The sequence below is a fragment of the Corythoichthys intestinalis genome, chromosome 6, assembly GCF_030265065.1.
Source record: "Corythoichthys intestinalis isolate RoL2023-P3 chromosome 6, ASM3026506v1, whole genome shotgun sequence".
NCBI lineage: Eukaryota > Metazoa > Chordata > Actinopteri > Syngnathiformes > Syngnathidae > Corythoichthys > Corythoichthys intestinalis.
In genome coordinates, this window is record NC_080400.1 from 24640622 (window position 1) to 24655960 (window position 15339).

Below are 15339 nucleotides of genomic sequence, written 5' to 3' on the forward strand. Positions count from 1 at the left end.
GCAATGTTGCTGTAGCCTTTGAAGGTCTTTGCTGAGTTATCATCATAAACTAAATGTACTGTAACCCGTAGTATTAGCATAGCATTTGTGTTAGCATTAGCATTTAGCATGATGAGTGTCGTCTTAAACTCTTGGACAACTTAAAATTTTTTTTTTTTTTTTACATACAGTTCATAGCATCCAGGTGGATTTAATTAATTGAAAACAATCTACTGTTTTCCTGCTGAGTGTGTTTTATTGTTCCTTGTAGATGCTACAGCACTGTATGTGCTTGTCTGTTAATGTTCATTCGAAATAGTTGGAAACATTTGAAAAAAATGTTTTGAATAAAACTTGAATTTTAAAGACAAAAAAATCTGGTCTAATCGTCAACTAAAACTAGATGAAAACGAACACAATTTGAGGTGACTAAAATATGACTTCGACTATTCAGTATTTTCGTCAAAAAGACTGAGACGAAAAACGGGGTGCTAAAAACAACCCAACATTTACAGCCGACTGGCTAACATCAGTGGCTAACGTCATACAACGATCTTTACTAAATGCATTAGCAGCTAACATCATATAACGATCTCTACTCAATGACAACATTAACAGCTAGGGTTGCCAACAGTCCCGGATCGCGCTGCATATCCTGGAATTTAGAAAGGTCTGATTGAGAACTTCCTATATCTGGGTTGTCCCCCTCCAATCCGGGACTGTTAGCAACTCTATTATAGTGGTGTGATCTTTGTCAAAATCACACAGATGAAAAAACAGTGTCTGCTTTAACTAAAGCCACCAAAACATTCATATGTTTTCATATTTTAATGAGGATAGTATGCAAACAATGACAGAAGGGGGAAAAAATAAATAAGTGAACCTTCAAAAAAAATACTTCTTACCTAAAAGTGTAATTATGCTTGATAACACACATCAATTGAAAGCTTTGTGTTTTTCCCACGTGTTTCAATTGAATTTCCATTTGTGTCAAGCGTTCAAGTTACGTTTTAAATTAGTCTAAACTGTAAGTACTGATAGGATTTTGAGTTTTTGCAGAGTTCAAAATAAATGTATGATACCTGCTCTATTGGAGCACATTAGGGACCAGTGCTACTTGGTGTTTTATTCAGCAATGACTACTGAGCTAAAACTGACAGTTAGCTTTATTAATTATTATGTTTTAATTTTACACCCTCATCACTCCACAGCACTGTGTTTTTACAGATTAGATAAAGCCTGTATGTAAGACACGTTAGCCACGCATCGACAGTGGTCATAATCAATAGAAACCTAGCCCTCCGATGGGCTCACGTTACGTGAGCGAGTGACAGGAGCGTTATATCTATTAGTGCCGAGAAGTCTACTGCTTAAAGATGGCGGCTGTTTACTAACGCTGCCCAGACGCGGCCGAGTCATTTCACACCTAGTCCTAAATGCATGCGATATCTATGAGACGCATCGGACACTACCTGCTACCACACTAGCATCATGCGGGCGTAGTTTTTAGCAACGTCGGCGTAGTTTGTAGCGGCTGCAGTAAGTTTTTTTTTTTAGGGCCCGAGCACTAAGCGTGTGAAGGCCCTATTGTTTTGCAAAGGATTATTTTTTTATTTTTATTTTTTCAGGGCAAATGAAAACGGCCAATTTGGAGGCCTGAACATGCACGAAAAGTCACCAAAATGTGCACATACGTGCGGAAAATTGTAAATTTCGATAATTTTGCAACGTTGCAAAAAAATCTAACAAAATGGCTCAATGGCGCCCCCATGAAATTTTAAAATTGGCCTATAACATAAGGGTCTGTCAGCGTAGAGCAATGAAATTTGGGGAGTCTATACCTTGTCCAAAACCACTCAAAAAAGCATTGGCACCCATATTCCAAACTCAACAGGAAATCGGGTATTTTGGATCGAATGTGAAATTTTTATCAATTAACAGGGTGCACAATTGAGACCTTGTCACAGAGGGAGTTAGTTGGATCATCTTCAAAATTGGTGAGACTATTCAGGAGACATAGGAGATCTAAAATTTTCAAAATGGTGCATTTTCATTCATGGGTCTGACCTGGGCGTGGTGCCAAAGTCGGCCATTTTTTCGGCAAAATGACAAATTCAGTAAAAGACTAATAGCTCCTTGACACAACGTTCAGTCTTTTTCATATCTGACATGTATGTGCGGGATCCCACCCTTAACACGAGTGCATTGAAACATTACCAATTAGACCTAGCGCCCCCTAGTGGGAACAGGAAATGCCTTTTTTTACTAAACAGCCTCCTCCTCCAGGGAAAAAATATATATTCCCCTGAAACCTGCATCAGGGGAGCCATAAAACATGTGTTCAGGTGCCTGATGAAAAATACTGAGGTTTGGTTGAAGCAGAAGAGTCCAACAGGAGAAGTGAAAATGACTGAAGCCATTTCGTCTCACCACAAGTTTTGAACAGTCATAACTTCTACAACATATCTGCGCATCTCGTGCTTGTTGAGTCATACTCTGAAGGGTCCTGTATGGGTCATTTGCATCAACCCTACAGCGCCAACTAGTGGCAATAGAAAGTCACTCATTTTTCTAATATATGTCCAGTTCTTTTCAGGTCGGTCATTGTAGTTTCAAGACCTTTTGAAATACTTATTTTACGGCCCATGTCCACATGTCTCTGTCTGTTGCCGTGACGACCCTTTATTTGCTCCTTTTTTGTACTACTTTCTCCAATAGGGGTTTTTATCTCTTAGGTGTGTGAATGTAAAGAGGCAACTTTCGAGCATTTTAGGTTCTAATGAGATAATTAGAGAGGACGATCTGCCACCACCCTGACCTGCACACTGTCCGAGTTGCGTGACGTCCGAGTTGCGCTAGATTGCGAGGGCCCATTAGGTCCTGCTTGCAGGCCTAGTTTTTATTGCTTCTTCCTCTGCGCACGTGACGTCAGTGCGTTGTCCCGCATTAAAAGTAGTCCGGGCAAAACGTGAAGCTTAGAGCTGGCAAAATTAAACGATTCCTCGAGGTGAATAAAATTACTCGGATCAGTTTTTAAACTCGAGTTACTCGAGTGGCTCGAGTATTCGTTTCAGCTCTAGACGACTCCCAATTTTTGAGTCTTATTTCAATGCAAAAAAACACCGTCTTATATTCGGTCCAATACGGTAACTGAAAATCAACAGGTAAATGACTTTAAATGGTCTAAAATTACGTCATTGGCTACCACTGACGGCCATAGATGTTCAATCCGTTTGAAGTGGGAGGGATGGCAGCGAATGTTCATTCGCTGCCACCCTCCCAGTTTAAATGGATTGGACGTCTACTAGTGATAAACTCATTCCAATTCACAGCAGAAGCTTCTTTTTCTGTTTATTAGTTGTTTGTAGAATCTCATAAAATGATTTCCTGACCAATGTATCCATAATTGTTGTATCGCCATATTGTCATATCATCGTTATCTTGAGCTTTGTATCGCAAATCATATCGTCAGGTACCAAGAGGTTCCCACTCCTACTAACCTGTGGGTTCGCGGTTCTTAGCGTCCCGCAGGTAGCGTAGGGCACATTCGTAATCACCCAGGTGGTAGAAGGCAATGCCGGCCCGGTACATAGCCTTGAAGTGGTCCCTCTGGTGACTCAGTACCTTCAAGCAATACTCCTTCACTCGCTCATAGTTGACCAGCTCGGACTGCAACAAGCAAGCTGCCGACACAGAGGAAAAAAAAAACATTACAATTTACAACCAATTTATTGAGTTTAACTCATTTGCAGCCATTGATGATGATAAACATCCAGTCCAATTTGACTGGGAACATTGGTTCATACACCCCTCCCAGTCAAAATGAATTGCACGTCTATCGCCGTTAACGGCAGTGAATAACCCCTCTTAAGTCAGCAGCTTTGTATTTCTTCTAGGTCTTCGATCCGACTAATGCAGCTGCAATTCACCGCAACTTTCACATCAGCTAATGCCCAAAATAACTTCATTAGTAAAGACACGCGTGCGCACCCGGCTTTTAGTCCACAGATGGTTTGAAAGGACTGCCGATGGCTCCGATATCTCTTCGCTCACATGCTGCTGATGGTCACCAATTGCGGTTTTCACTTTCAACTCCCCCCTCGTTATTTCTCGCTCTTCCATCTCCCCGCCCATCGCTCTATGTCCTAATAATTGGGAAATGTCAAAACAGCTCCCTTCCATTTGCCCCCCCCTCCCTTGTCCTCCCATGTCACAGCTTTTTGAACGCTGTTCTCATCCCGCTTCTCTCTTCTCCGTCTGCCCTTGACACACAGACAGCTCTGTGAACAACATGAGTCAGGGACCATTAGCCGGAAGGCAGGTTGAGTCAGGGAGTGAGAGACAGAAGGGGGGCGTGAGACGGTGAGGGACGGGGCTGCGGTGAGGGGGAAGGGGCGAAGAGTTCGCCGGGGGGCTTAGGAGCATGAGATGAGGTGAGGCTCATGGGACTCTACGAGGAGGTGCAGTGTGTTAAAAGCCGTTATTGCTGCTCTACCTGTCATCCTCAGCCAGCGTAAAAGGGTGTGTGTGTGGACAATAAGTCAATGTAAGACAAGTTGATTGAGGCCAAAGAACAAATGTTCTATATAGTGATGAGAAGTCATTATATTCTTGCAATTAGTCGAGTAATGGGATAATGAAATGGTAACTGTCAGGGAAATTCAACTTTGAACTCCAAGACAATTGTCAACTCCATAGCTCGATGAGAAATGAATCAGACCCCAACCATGGATTGCTTTGCTTCGAAGGCTTTATGAACAATAGCTCTCGGGTACAGACGCGGAGCCACGCACAAAGCTTCCTCTCTGCATGTGGACTAAAGAGAAATGCAGGGCATGCCTCGATTTACGGGTTGACATCATAGAAACAAAACCGAAACGTACTATAGCATATCCTGGGAAAAACATCTCAAGTTACAGAAAAACATCTCTAATAGGGGAAAAACACCTCAAGTTCTGAACTTGAACACCGGCTCTGGCTAGAACGATAATGGACTCAGTCTGATAAGCCACAGTCGCCCATTGTATTCATTCAGGGCATATTGAAAAACACAGGAACATACCAGTCCATATTTGGGCATATAGTGATTAGAGGCATGCGAAATTTCCGATTCTTAGATTATTCGCGATTCAGCCGTGGAAGATTCGAGAACGATTCACAAATATCCAAATTCCGATTATTGAATTATACCAGGTAAAGCGGAAGTAAAACACAGTCAGCGCAGTCTTTGGGACGCAATGAGGAACGGACCGGGAGTAAATATCATGTTCAACTCATGCCGCTAGTTAAAAAAACAATCATACCTGACTGCAGCCGACAGCCGCTACAAACAACGCCCAGTTGCTAGTTGCTACAAACATACGGCTACAGTAGATATCATATATATGTAGAACTAGATGCCAAATGACAGACTTTCCGGCGTAAGTAAACAGCCGCAGTTGACCTCTCTAGAAGGCTCTGTTGTAGCGAACCGAATTAACTTTTTATGTAAAATACTCCTAAATCGGAAGAATCTTGTCTTGAATCTATCTTTAAATGATGAAATAGTTTTAAAACTTTTACAAAAGTAGACAGAAGGGAAATTATGGAATAACGGGAGTAATTTTAACAACTGTAACAGTAGATTCACAACATTAAATTAATTGAATGTTGTTTAAAGCTGCTGATACAGAATGGGGACTGGAGTTTTTTATTTACTGTTATTTTTGTATATTTGTTTACTGTTATATGTTAACTTGATACTGAAATAGTAGTTTGGTTTAGCCTGAGAGGATTTTTGAACAATTTTGGAACTAATGTACAAAACATTAAAAAAAAAAAAAAAAAAAAGGAGGGGGGTGCATCAATAATGGTTTTATAATCGAATCGGAGCCTCTGAATCGTAGTCGTAATGGAATCGTTAGGTGCTCAAAGATTCCCAGCTCTAATAGTGATACAGTCTACAATAGTCGAGGCTATGGGAAGGCACACTCAAACAGGTTAATATAACAATGATGCTCTATGCTACAATGTTCTCATGCAAGCATAACAAAAGCATACAAAATATGATGTATAATGGTTGTGTTTTAAGCATGAATAAAATTCTCTCACAGTAACATCACATACAAACGCTTCAGTATATGATATAGGCAGATTACGAAACGTTTTTTGACACTTTCTTTGCTTCATATAGCGGGAAAATATTCAAAACACAAAAGATACTATGTACTGTAAAAGATACATATGGCGGAAAACACTCAGGTGATTTGAAGTTCCGCTCTGAGACCCAAATTTGGCCAAATTTCAAAATTGTCCGATATGCATGTGTGATACATCGTTGGAAAGCTTAAAATCTCAATTTTCTGGGCGAAGAAAAATTTTGGACAGGGGGGCATTTAAAAAAAAATTGAAACAGCAAATCCCATTATGGATGTGAGCGCACGCGAGAGTAGAAATACAGACGCCATGATTTTAACAAGATATTATCGCGTACTTACCTTGTTTCGATCCAAAAACTCCATGTTGCATGTATCACTGAGTGTCAAGACACAGCTGTGAATGGCCACAGCTGGATTTTTGGGGGGATTTTATAGGTGAAACATGGTAATATAACAAGGGTCGCGATGCAGAAATCGCAGACATTGAGGAGTGGTCGAGATTTTCTTTTTCATATGTTTACCCTTTTAAACACTTTTTAAAATTTTTCTTTGTTTGTATCGATTATTTATCATCTAACATATCGGTGAAAATGCGACTGTAACAAAGAAATACAATTTAGCGATAGTTATGCGGTAGTATCTGTGACTTTTTTACAGACGCCATTGTTCTCATTGTGACGTAATTTGTTTAAAAGTTTAAAATATTTGAGTGAATAATTTTTTTAAAGGCGTTTTTTTAATACTAAATATTAGACATCAATTAATGAGTCTAATCTAAAAATGACAGACATTTTGAATAATAAAAATAACTACTAACCTTGTTTTCATGGCTGGGTTGAAACAAAAACGGTTGCACGACGTCTGTAAACGGGGGTTTCCAGGGTAAAATGGGCAAATTAAAAATAGTTTAATAGCTTAATGCGCCATGAATCTGCTATGGCAGCAAATAGACATATTGTTCTATCAAATACAACAGTTGTTTTGGCTTAAAATACAGCAGTTTCTTTCAAAGAGGAGTGCAAGAGCAGAAACTGCTTTTTCAGTCTTGTCTGTGTTTTTCACCATATGTATATTCTGCTTTTAAAGTGAACCTTGGACTTAAAGACTTGTAGGCTCTACTAAGCCACAGTTGTTCTCTTTTACTATAATATGTTGTCAGCGACACATAAAATAATTGCCATTGATTTAAAAATCTATAATAATTAGCATGTTTTGACCTACGGAGGGCGCCAAGTTTTATGCGCGCAATGGACGCTCGGGGTGATGACGTAATTTGTCACTGTCACTAGACAAACACTACCGGTGGTCTGGAATTCCTTCTACGCAGCGAGACGTCCAACACATGCGCACATTGGTTAAAAAATGTGAGTACGTGCTATTTGTGTTTTTATTGAGTCTTTTATTACCTTTTCATTGCCTCAAAATACTTTTTGCATGTGTTTCCCTCTCATACTTTTAAACATTGTGTTTTCTTGGGGTAGCTTTAAAGCAAATTGTTGATCTGTTGACCACATTAGTCACGTAGCATATTTAAATCACCCTTATTTGACATTACTACGTTTAAGTATTTTCTTAAGGCATGTTTAGTATGTTCTGTCTGTATGCATCTGAACAAAACAAGCGCAAAGTAGTACTTTGGGTGTCAGATTCGCCTCTTGTAGAATGTTTCGCCGATGGAGCACATTTTGGCAGAACACCGGTTTTGTCATACACTGGTCTCATCCCGCCTTTCCTGTTCATTTTGCTTTTGCTGCTCATATTGTGAAATATCGACATTGCTGTCATGCTCATTAATGTTCCTCTTGGGTTCAAATTGAAAAGGTTGAACAGATGACATGTTAATGTCGCTAGAGTCATACTCTGGAAGCCCGGCAGAGTAACCCAGGGACGTCACCGCTCAGCAATGGCGAACTACTAAACTAATTTTACAAATTGTATAAAAACAAAAACATCAAGAGGAGTTTTAATATCAAATTATTTTACCTTGTATTAATGTTTATCTTTTAAGAACTATTAATCTTTCTATTCGTGGATACCTTTAAAAGATCCTGCTGCCCTATTGGTCAGAATCTTTCCCATCATGCTTCAGTAATGCGATTCTGCTCTCTTGTTTCCTTATAGTTGATGAGGTTTTGATTTGGGTGTTGCAGTATGATGACGTGCACAGCAGGGACTGTGCTTTGTTTTTGCTGTCTATTTCTTGGCCAAAAGACAGCAAGTCTCCGCACGTAGCGTGAGTTAGGTGATAGGCACCATCTTGAAACAGAAGGAAGCCATCAAAGCGGTAACGCCTTGGAAAAGCGTGACAATTAAAGAGGAGCCAGTGTCATGATGAAATGGAGAGACTTCTTTTCCTCAGGATTAAGAAAAAGGGGAATCTCTGGAGACATAATGATCAAGACTGACATCAAGTCTGCCACAAAGCCAGTGCCATTTTTGATCTCGTGAAAGAAGAGGACATCGCTTCACTTGAAAGGTTCAGTATTTTTTCCTTGCATTATTGTTCTACTTTCTACTTAATTAATGATTAGGATGGGTACAGTGATCCCTTCGGGCTTCAAACTTCTCACCCTTAGTCCATCGTGGATTTTTTTTTTCCAATAAAAAAAAAAAGAAAATACAGATGAGCTGTCCTGATCTGATCACGTAGTCTCCCTCTCCCTCCTGCTGCTTTTCTTGATCTGGCAGTGCACTGAAGTTGCTCCTTAAAGTACACGATGATTGACAGCCGTTAAAGTTTGATTTTGCCATAGATTCTTGGAAGACGAAACTTCAAAGCGCCCCATGCGTCAATCATCGTTTAGATTGTTAAACTGTTGCAGTGGCAACTTATTGTGTGTAAGTGAGCAGCTTGAGCGGATTTGAGTGGACTCACTCAATGAAGGATTTAATAAAGACAAGCATTTTTCTACTTTATCATGGTTTGAAAATAATTCGTGGAACAGTAACATGTTTAAAACTCATCATAATTATTACATTTGAAATGCTTAAAAAATATGTATTAAAATATATATAAATAAGTTTTTTTTTAATAATTATACTTTGGGGAAAAAAAGTGAAAAAACAAGTCTTGTATGTATTTCTTTCCAATGCTAAATCTGAATTAATACATTGAACACATACACACCCAAAAATAAAATCGAGGATGTGAGGGCACTACTTTGCGGTTTTTCACTTATCGCGGCGGGTTCTGGTCCCCATTAATCTTGAAAAACGAGGGATCACTGTATATTGAATAATTCAAATGTGCTGACTCCTGGTTTATTCTAGTTTTACCCAAATTATAAAATTAAATGTGGTGTGTGCATGGAAGGAATACTCTGGAATGGACTAATTTCGTATGTCGAGCTACCACTGTCCTATACAAAATCACATTTAAGTTGGAAATGTGCATAGGAAAAAAAACAGCTTAGAAAAGTTGGACTAAAGTTGGACTAGGAATACTATGGAATTTACTATGGTTTTCCAAAGCATAAGCAGTTGATTTTAAATCTATAAAAATATATTAGTTACAATGCTAATTAAATTCATTATTTTTTTTATCGGTTGATATTTTAAATATTATATTTTAACCTTTTATATAAGATGTAAACTACTTTAAGACCTGGTGTCCGCGTACGTGGATACCGCGTTTGGGATCACCTAGGCCACAATATCAACATTTGATATTAAAGTGTGGACTACAAGAGCTAAATTGAGGTCCACATACATGGACAGCATGTTTCCAATATAATTAGTATATTATTCATGAATTGTTATATATTTTTTTTAATATTGAGAAACTCAATGAATAAATTTAAATGATGAATAAAATAATGTTAATACAGTGATCCCTCGCTACTTTGCGCTCCAAACTTCGTGGCCTGAGTCCATGGCGTTTTTTTTTCCAATTAAAAAAAAAAATACAGATTAGCCGTCCCGAGCCGATCGCTTAGTCTCACTCTCACTCCCTTCCCTGCTCTTTGTTCCCCAGGTAGGCAGTGCACGTGCACTGGAGTTGCTTATTAATGTTAACAATGTTGACAGATGTTTGTGTTTGATCTTGCCAGAGTCACGAGCTTCAAAAGCGCAGCATGCGTCAATCATCGTTTAACGTATTAAACAGTTGCTGCGGCTGTGTAACTGGGAGGATTTCAGTAGACTCACTCAATGAAGTGCTGCCTTGGAACAGACAGATTCTGTGTGCGCATTGCGCGGGGGGAATAAGGAAGTGTGCGCTGGAATGAATGTGTGTGTGTGTGTGTGTGTGTGTGTGACGACGTTCGAGGCCACATGTTAAAAGTGATCTGAGTAGTTTGTCATTTCCATATGTCACTCCAAGACTCACAGCCAAGGAAGGTAACAGTAGCATTTAATAAAGCCAAGCATTTTTCTACTGCGTTATTCTTGTTTAAAAATAATTCAGTTTTATTTATTTAAATTTTTTTTTATTTTTTTTTTTGATGTGTTAAAAAGGGGGGAAAAATGTTGTCACTTCATTATGTTATGAGACTTATGAGACCAATAAACAAAGTTTCCCAAAAAAAAAATAATAATAATAATAATTTGGTGGGACAGTAACATCTTTAAAACTTATAATAATTATTACATTATTACATTTGAAGTGCTTACAAACCATTTATTTATTTTTTGTAATTGCAATTTGCGAAAAAAAAGTTAAAAAAAAAAAAAAGTCTTATATGTATCTTTTTCCAATGCTAGCTACATCTGAATAAATTCACTGAACACCAAAACAAAACAAAAAAAAACAAAAAAAATCATGGCGGGTTTTGGTCCCCATTAACCTCCCAAAACGAGGGATCACCGTAGTTGTATTCGATTAGTTGAATAACAACAATCCTATTATGGATCAGTTAAGACTTTCGTCGCATTAAATACAACTGAATTATGATGGAGCAATGATTTATTCATGTACAATAAGAAAGTTTGAGACTCACTGCTGTATAATATTCTGTGAGGTAAGGATCAAATTGTATTCATCAACATTTGAGCCACTGAAAACGAGAGTGGGCTAATTCCATTTTTGTTATCTTGCTGGAGCGTGATTAAAATTTATGGCTGCAATAACAGCAAGAGGACTTGCATCTTGGTGATTTATATGGTAATTAAAACTTAGATGATGATTTAATTTTTTTTTTCAAACTGAAATTATGGCTTTCCTCAGAATGGTGGGACATTTACAAACACAAATCAGTTCAGTAACTCCGTAACTGCGAAGGCTGTCATCAGTCATTCACTGCCAGCCTCTTCCAGTCCCAGTAGATTCGACGTCGATGGCACTGAATCATGGTCTTTCATTTGGAGATGGCAGACCACCTGATTCAAAATGTATGGTTTTAATCCCTCTGCATCCCCTCCACAAATATTTGGGTGTCGTTTAGAATACTCCTTCAAGTAACAAACACTGGATTTGCCTGTCAGCAATACAAGTGCACAACACTGAATAATTCAATGCAGACAAGAGGGAATGGACCAAGTCAATATCAATCAAAGTGTTTGGATGTTTGGTGGTCGACATCGTATGCTGCGCGGTGTTTACTTGAAAGTGTTGCGCTCACAATAAAATTGTTTAAAAGTTTAAATGCCTTAAACTAGAGATATCCAGATCGATCTGGATGATCACGTCGTTTTCAAAGTATCGGAATCGGCAAAAAAGTATCGGACATGCCTTTTTTTTAATATATATATATTTTTTAATTAAATCGTTTTCTAAATGTATTTAACGTTACAGACATAATATGTTTCACTCTTCCAGAGTCTTTATTATAGGCTTAAGGTAGGGTTATCAAATTTATCCTAATAACGGCGGAAATTAATTTTTTAAAAAATGTATTACGTTAAAATATTTAACGCAATTAATACATGCGCTGCACGACCCACTCACGCATTGTCACGCTCAATCTGTAATGGCGCCGTTCTACCTATATAGCGAGATAAAAGGCAGCGTAGAATGAGTAGAGTGAATTTTAGCAGCCTTTGGAGCCTTCTTTTAATTGGCTAAAGCCTTACAATCCCTCTCTCTATGATTAGAAATATCATGGGAAGCACTGCGGGGAAGCAAGGTAACGATTGATCTTTTCTTAACACCTTATGTTATTTCCCAACGCAGAGAAGATATATCAATTGGTAGCACTACGCACAGTCATGGTTCCACTTCCAATCATGCATTTGGGCATGACTACAGTATCATTTACTGAAAGCTCAACAAATACACTAGATGGCGATATTTAGTCACAATATACAAAGTCACAAGTCTTTCTATCCGTGGATCCCTCTCACAGAAAGAATGTTAATAATGTAAATGTCATCTTGAGGATTTATTGTCATAATAAACAAAAACAGTACTTACGTACTGTATGTTAAATGTATATATTAGTCCGAGTTTTATTCATTTTTTTCTTAATGCATTGCCAAAATGTATATGATCGGGAAAAATTATCGGGAATGATTGGAATTGAATCGGGAGCCAAAAAAAAAAGCAATCAGATCGGGAAATATCGGGATCGGCAGATACTCAAACTAAAACGATCGGGATCGGATCGGGAGCAAAAAAACATGATCGGAACAACCCTACGTAAAACAATAATGTCAAGCCAAGAGAGATGGTTGGAACCGACCCACATGAAAAGCTGTATAGTGCAAACATTACGCAGAGCATAGCACAAAACAAGACTAAACTGCAATCAAAGGGGCCAACACCATGGGAAAAGAGTTTGGAAAGAGGTCTTTTACTAGAGAGGATGTACTTGAAATGCTCAAATTTTTATTTTTATTTATTTATTTAAACCTGTTCTGTTCAGCTGTTTGACACGGAGAATGGAAGTCTAAGTGTCCGGTTGTAATATTTCACATTGAGTGTATGACATACTGTACTTCCATTGTGATTATTGAACATACCTCATTTATTATGACAAAACAGCGAACAGGAGAGGGGTTGTGGGGGAACAGAGAAAGAGAAACACAAGAAAAGAAAGATAAGAAAAGTAACAACAAGAAATACATTGAACGCCTACACTAACTATTAGTACGTTGGTGCTATTGTCAGCACCAATGTATTGATGTATTTCCGGTTGACACCATGTGGGGGGGCCTGTTGACTGGGGAAAGAAGGGGAGTGGGGTGGGGGAGACTATAAGCTAAGTGATTAGGAGGGGTAGAGTGTACACAAATCAGCACTGTGATCTAGAACCCAGTGATCGTGTGAATCCCTTGAGAGTGTAAGCCCGTTGGCAACCGACCCTACGCCGCACCACCGCCAATCCCGGCACCAGGACCCTCCACCCGAGCGCGGCCAATCACATCCAGTATCACTCAAGCCCAACCGAACACACGACAGCCAAGCAGACGAGCGGATTTTTTTTTTTTTTTTCCCCCAACTGTTCTGGAATTGCTCATCCATCATGCCCCCTATTAGTGGACATGAGCACAGCTTTCAGAGGGATTCTGTTACAGCCTGTACCTAATAGCCGACCCACTCGGCAGGAGGCTGGCACTGACCCACAAGACAAGCTGTATAGTGAAAACATTACGCAGAGCATATCACAAAACTGCAACCAAATGGGCCAACACCATGGGAAAATAGTTTAGGAAAGAGGTCTTTCACTAGAGAGGAGGTACTTGAAATGCTCAAATTCAAAAAAGTCGATTTCACTTGACCAGCCTGACATCTTCCACTGGTGAAAAATCTGCAACATGCCTTTTTCAAGCTCTTTATTAAAACTTTCAGTGCGGCATAGCTTGGACATTTTTTAAAAACTAAAAAATTCTTCCGCCGTTTATTTCCCTTCCAAAAGGAACTAATTACCATTATTGTCTGCCATTGACGACTATAAATGTCAAATCCATTTGAACTTGGAGGTGTTAGCAGCAATCGAATGACCATCAGTGATTTCAGGAGAATACTGTTCTAAAAGTCAACGTCCGGATTCTGGTTGACAAGTTTGTTGTCAATGTTCATACTAGAGTTAAAAGAAATTCACTCATTTATTCATCTTCCGGTGCTGGAGCCTATCCGAGCTAACAATGGGCAGAAGGCGGGGAACATCCTTAACTGCTTGCCAGGCAATCGCAGTAAAGAGAATTTTAAAAAACATTTAAAAATGTTTTTGTTGAGTTAAAGTGCATACGACAGGACAAAAAAAAGTCTTAAATAGGATTATTATGTGAATTAGAATCATATTTTGAGACGATTCCACTATATACAACAATTTAGCAAAGCGCAGATGACGAGAAATTAGTCTTTTAATCTGCCGGTTAGCCACGCCTACCATTATAGGGCTCTAGCGTCCCCAACAGGTGGATGACGTCAGTGGCGTCACGATTTCATCTGATTTAGTATGCAGCGCATTGAGAGGGAATTATTCACAATGAGGAAAACGCGACAAAGAGCATTAAAAAAAATCATCAAAAAAGTTTCTTCAAACAAAAAACCCGACTCCAATCAAACAAATATATATACCGTAATTTTCGGACTATAAGCCGCTACTTTTTTCCTTCATTTTGAATCCTACGGTTTATAGTCCAGTGTAGCCTATTTATTGATTTAGTTGGGTTAACAGGCAACACTTTATTAGACAGCACCGTCATAAGACAGTCATAATTATGACATGACACTATCATGGGTATTACTGACTGCTTATGACAGATGTCATTTAGTGACATCTGGCAAACTATGTCATTAACTCCATTTATGTCCAGCTGGGATTTTTTGCATCCATTCAAAAGTGAGCTCATTTGCCAGATAACGCTAAATGACATCTATTATAAGCATTCCTTAATGCTCATGACAGTGTCATGTCATAATTATGATTGTCTAATGACAGTCTTATGACGCTACTGTCAAATAGAGTGTTACCAAATATCATTACTAGCGATTAATGAAACAACTGGAACCGTAACTGAAGACATAGTTAGTCCAGAAAATGAATTTTGATTCTTTAGCTTTATCTGTAGCGCTGCAGTGCATGCTTGGAGGCATGTTGGATGACAACAGTGTTGACAGCAGGTGGCAGCAGAGATTGACTGTCTCCCCCAAGGAAGCAGTGATGGCCAAATGTAGCTTCTTGAAGCAATGAAGCTTTACAGCCAATTGGTTCAAAGCTTCATGGTGGTTTATTTTGTCTTATTACGGTCTTATTACAGTCATATGACGCCGCTGTCAAATAAAGTGTTACCGGTTAATATTTTTTGCTGTAAATATCCGATAATACAGTAAGGACAGCTG

At 38.8% G+C, this 15339-nt stretch overlaps 2 protein-coding genes across 2 annotated transcripts in view; both read right to left on the reverse strand.

Annotated features, from left to right (window-relative positions):
* The window catches only part of capn12 (calpain 12), a 271950-nt gene that overhangs the window by 86532 nt on the left and 170079 nt on the right, over window positions 1-15339 (reverse strand). The gene's annotated exons all lie outside the window — the stretch shown is intronic.
* ttc9b (tetratricopeptide repeat domain 9B) overlaps window positions 1-15339 on the reverse strand; it is a 62173-nt gene that overhangs the window by 4058 nt on the left and 42776 nt on the right. The window contains exon 2 of the mRNA XM_057838736.1: window positions 3480-3662. Coding sequence (XP_057694719.1) covers window positions 3480-3662 — 183 coding nt within the window. The remainder of the gene's footprint in view (window positions 1-3479; window positions 3663-15339) is intronic.